The sequence below is a fragment of the Lygodium microphyllum genome, chromosome 18 (genome assembly GCF_053477565.2).
Source record: "Lygodium microphyllum isolate KBCC chromosome 18, Lygodium_microphyllum_v1.1.10, whole genome shotgun sequence".
Lineage (NCBI taxonomy): Eukaryota > Viridiplantae > Streptophyta > Polypodiopsida > Schizaeales > Lygodiaceae > Lygodium > Lygodium microphyllum.
In genome coordinates, this window is record NC_141152.1 from 81,713,303 (window position 1) to 81,718,519 (window position 5,217).

The 5,217-nt window shown below is 45.3% G+C and overlaps 1 protein-coding gene across 1 annotated transcript; it reads left to right on the top strand.

Annotated features, from left to right (window-relative positions):
* Positions 1–282: 282 nt before the first annotated feature.
* Positions 283–4,727, top strand: LOC148021080 (beta-glucosidase 34-like). Its single transcript, XM_087698933.1, has 11 exons — positions 283–619; positions 1,238–1,307; positions 1,420–1,478; positions 1,651–1,726; positions 2,028–2,187; positions 2,289–2,550; positions 2,830–2,945; positions 3,239–3,465; positions 3,594–3,622; positions 3,770–3,966; positions 4,071–4,727. Exons 1-11 carry the CDS (start codon positions 419–421, stop codon positions 4,258–4,260), a joined length of 1,587 nt encoding a protein of 528 aa, XP_087555059.1. The 5' UTR covers positions 283–418; the 3' UTR covers positions 4,261–4,727.
* The last annotated feature ends 490 nt before the right edge of the window (positions 4,728–5,217 follow it).

Here is a 5,217-nt window from a genome sequence, read left to right on the forward strand (position 1 = left end):
AAGTGACATTTACGGAAAAGAAAGGAGAAAGGGAAACAAGTTGTCACCGGGCCGGGGTGAGGGAAGCGGGGGAAGGCGGGGTGACGGGTCCCATAAGAGGCGAGATCCCCACGCACCACGCTGTTCTAGTCTCAAGGAGAGCGTGTAAACCCGCCAGCTGCTCTTCGTGCTCTCTCATGAGCAGACATTAATTACACACGCACACACACACACACACACACACACTCTCTCTCTCTCTCTCTCGCTTTCAATCCGTTTCTCTCTCTCTTTTCTCTCGATCACTGGGTTACATCCGCGACTTGCCTAATAAAGAGTGGGAGTCTGTCACTCCCTCACCCGCTGAGGCTTACTCGAGCCAAAACCCAGATCGCACCGCTCTCTCCCTCTCGTGCTGGCAGCTGCGGGGGTGGCTGCCACCATGGCCCCTATCTCTTTCTTCTTCTTCGGCATCGTCTTCCTCTCCCTCTCCTGTGATCCTACCTCCTCCGCCCGCCCCCACCGCGTCTCCCTCAATGCCATCCAGGACGATTACAGCTCCATCTTCCCCAATGGCACTGGCGTTACTCGATCCAGCTTCCCCGATGGCTTCCTCTTCGGCGCCATCACCTCCGCTATGAAGGTCTCTCTATCTCTCTCTCTCAATGAATCAACCGATTAATTCGTATAGTGGTCAACATCATGAGCTTCAGTTCGGGAGGCGCCCCATAGCTAGCTTAGTGTGGTGGGGGGACGAGGGTGCCGTTCGGGTTCTATATAGTATTCAACATCATTAGCTTCGAGCGTCTGTTTGGGAGGCACTGCATACTGAGCGAGGTGCGGTTGGGGGACTCTATAATGTTCAACATCATGAGCTTCTGCTTGGGAGGTACCCCACACCTGGCTAGGTGCAGTTCGGAGACTATAGAGTTCAACATCACGAGCTTCTGTTCGAGAGGCACTGCATACCTCGCTAAGGGTGGTTAGGGGAAGGGGGTTGGCAAGGGCACTCAATCAATCTATCTATCTTCATAGTGTTCAACATCATGAGCTTCTGTGCGGTTTGGTTAGGGCTGACCCCCTGGCCCTTAACCACACCCTAGCTAGGTATCTCTGAGAACCTCACGATGTTGTTGTAATTTACAATGTGGGATTTATAGCGATGTTGTCATGATTCACTATGTGGTAACTATAGTGAGCATCTCTTGTATCCTCGTCATGTGTCCGCCTCACGCATCTTCTTTTGCATTTTGATCATTAGCACGAGGGAGCCGAGCTCGATGACGGCAAGACCCTCAACATTTGGGATCACTTTGCTCGATATAAGACAGGTTGAGCCCCCTCTCATGTCTCGGCTACTGTCTTTTACTGACCTTTCTATGATCGGATTTTGATCAAACATGTGCGGGCTCTCTCACCCATTTCAAATCCACATCATGCCAGGAGCTTCTATGGATGGAACCATTCCAGGGCAGTGTGGGGATTATTACTACCGTTACAAGGTAGATCAGCTCAATTCAATCAATGTGTCTTTGCTGAAGATTACACGTCTGAGATTGTGATTGATTGGCTGAGCTTCGATTCTTTTAATGTACTGATCACAATATGCGGAGCTGACTTAGTAGAACGATGAGAAGGATTATGGATCTCTCATGTGCATGGTCTGCCAAACAGGAGGATCATCAACTGGTTGTTGGGCTCGGGATGAATGCTTACAGGATGTCCATCGCTTGGTCCAGAATTTATCCTGGCAAGTGCCCATCTTTCACTCTGTTTGTGTATGTGTGTGATTTTTACTTACATTTTCTAATCCCTCACTCAGCGACCTTCTTCTTGGTCCAGAATATATCCTGGCAAGTCTCCATCTTTCTCTTTCTCTTTCTCTCTCTCTCTCTCTCTCTCTCTCTCTCTCTCTCTCTCTCTCTCTCTCTCTCTCTATCTCTGTGTTTGTGATTTTTACTCGCATTATCTAATCCTTCCGTGTGCATGTGCGTGTGTGAGATTTTTACTTGCAGTCTCCAATCCCTCACTCAGCAGCCTTCTTCTTGCAGATGGCAATGGTGAGGTGAACCAAGTGGCTGTAGATCACTACAATGAGATAATTAATGATGTCCTGGAGCGAGGCTTGGAGCTCTTTGTCACCCTCTGGACCCAGGATCACCCTTATGCCCTTGAGATGCAGTACTCTGGGGTGTTGAATGGGACGTTCATGTAAGCCATGAAGCTTTGCACCTAAGCATTGTGCTTTTCTGTGTGTGATCCATATTCTTCATCAAGCTCCCCTGCCTCTCATGATATGGTTGCCATTGCAGAACTGATTTTGTGAACTATGCCAACACTTGCTTTGCCCTGTTTGGCGACCGAGTAAAGAACTGGATCACATTCGATGAGCCCAATGACTGGGCTGGGCTTGGGTATGCCACTGCCCAGAACCCCCCAGGCCGGTGCACCTCCAACATCCTGATTTATGGCGACTGCTCGGAAGGCAATTCAGGAACAGAACCTTATGTTGTCGGGCATCACCTCTTACTAGCCCATGCAGAGGCTGTCAGTGTCTACAGAACAAATTACCAGGTTTGTATTTGTACCTACATCGACCCTGCATGCTTTTGCATCAGTAATGCTCCGAATGGATGCCTTGCCGGAAAATGTGTGGTCACAGCAATCGAAACATATTGACTATGCATGTAGCTTTATACTTGCAACTGGGATGTATGCATTGTGCATTTTGTATCATCATTAATATGAAATTGAATACGTTTATGTTGTCTGCTTGATCAACAATAAACTACTCTTCCAGGACTTCCAAAAGGTGGGAGTTTTTTGCTGACCTTGTAATTCTTTTGAATCCAGGCTTCTCAAAATGGATCTATCGGTATAGCCTTGTGGCACAGGTGGTTTGAACCACTGACTGACTCAGAAGCTGACCTTGCTGCAGCACAGAGATCAACAGACTTCTTACTTGGATGGTATGGAACTATCTGCTGCTGCTGATTAAATGTTAGGTGGGGAACTGATGGTGTGAAATGAAAATATACAATGTTGATATAGATTTGAGGTTTGCAGATGTGGCAGTACTGAAGTGCATTATATCACTTTTTGTACAGTGGATGTGAATGGGAATATCACCTCTAAGAATGCACAGAGCACATGGACTATACCATGATTGTGTTGGTGTTCTTATATTACTTTTGCAGAGGTTTACCCACCTCTTGGCCTGTGGCTAAATAAATGGTTATTTTGTGGGGGGATATGTTGGCAGGTTTTTGGACCCAATTCTGCTGGGCGATTACCCAGACAGTATGAAGCAATATGTAGGCTCAAGGCTTCCCACCTTTACTGAAGAGGAGGCTGCCAAGGTGAAAGGTTCCCTAGACTTTTTGGGTCTAAACATTGTCACTGCTTTCTACGCATATGATTACAACTACTATGCTGATGAGTATAAAGGAACCTACAGTTACTATCTTGACCCTCTAGCTGGTCTCACTGGTGAGTAACTCTTGGAATCTGGATGTGTGAGAGAGTAAGTTGTTCATTTTGCTTTGGGCATCCATTGTCAATAGGTGGAATCCTAGATAATGACGCTTCCTAATGGTTGGTCGTTTTATGTCCTGCAGGTTTCAAGGATGGAGAAGCCATTGGTGTGGTGAGTACCCTTCTGTAGAGATTCTGGAGAGAGTAAAGGGTAGAGTCTGACTAGCAGTACCCTTCTGGATAGATTTTGGAGAGAGTAAAGTGTAAAGTCTGACTAGCAGTCATCTAATTTTTGACTCTTTCTACTGGATGGTCTCAGGGAACTCATGATTTTGCAGTGCCATGGTGCATTCGTAAGACTGTAGAGTACGTCAAATTTAAGTACAACAACTTCCCCATGTACATCACTCAAGTCGGATGGGGTATTGATATCACTGAGGAGACTGATACAATTAGTGATGATTCAAGGGTGGAGTTCTTTGCTACATACTTTGATGAGCTAGCCCAAGCCATAGAGTAATAATGCCTACGGACTCCAATGCTGTTTCGATCTTCTGCATTGACTGCTCTATTGTTCATCCTTTTCTCTAACCCTGGGAATTCATTTCTTTGGTTGACAGGGATGGTGCTAATGTGAAGGGTGTGTTTTCATGGTCATTGATTGATGGCTTCGAGTTCAACCTGGGCTTGGAAGTACGGGTTGGCATTCACTATGTAGACAATGATCTGAACAGGTATCCAAGGAAGTCAGCTCTGTGGCATAAGGCCATGCTTGCAGATAATGCAACACTGGCAAGAAGCTACTACTGATGATCGTGACAGTTATATCATCATGCTAAGGCATCTTAATTCAGGTCCCATAGTGAAATTTTGTTGGCAAAAAAGGGTGTATACAAGGTAATCAGTATGCTAGAGCCATATCTTTTCACCTATCCCTGAATTACTATAGAGAAAGAGGAGAGAAAGGAGGCTTGTAGACTAAACCTGGGGTGGGAGGAAAGAGGTTTGTCTCTGAGTTGTGTATGTGTCTCTATCCATCCACCACGAAGTACCGTATTCTATCTGATCGAGTGCTTCTCAGGACCAATTGTTCTATTCTTTGCAAAGTTCAGTAGGTAAAAGCTCTGTTCAGACTTTACCCAATCTCCTAAAGGAATCATTATCAAAATGTATCTGGAAATCCCGAACGCATACCTGAAACGTTCCTTGCTTTGGCAATTATGCACCCAATCTTTTGTAACTTCCAAGTTCTGCCATAATAGATGTTGAGATGGGTATACCACTGAACTGCTTCATTCATTCACTAAAAACACAGAGCCAATGGTGAAACATGAAGGTTAATTAAGGATGATATCCATAAACTTCAGCGTCTTAAAGCATCAACGCCGACTCGTCTTGCAATTTGCAATCTATCCGCGGGTATTGCAATGGCGAATAGCAGTTCTCTGCGCTTATCCTTTAAAACCAAAAAAAGGCATTGACATGAAGTTATCCAAACAATGCGACGTAGCGTGTCAATTATTCAACACAAGGTTATGTAATGTAATGTGATTAAGGGCTAGGTTAGAGAAGCGCCAAAGTGTAAGTTCAAAAGCTTAGTGTAAGGAAGGTCATGTAATGTGATTAAGAGCTAGGTTGGATAAGTGAAATGAAGCTATCCTAGCTTAGCCTAAATTGGCTTAAATCCATGACCAACCATGAATAATCAACTAGACAAAACTCAAATGGAAAGAAACTAACTTTCATTAATGATGGTTGGCAGCCATA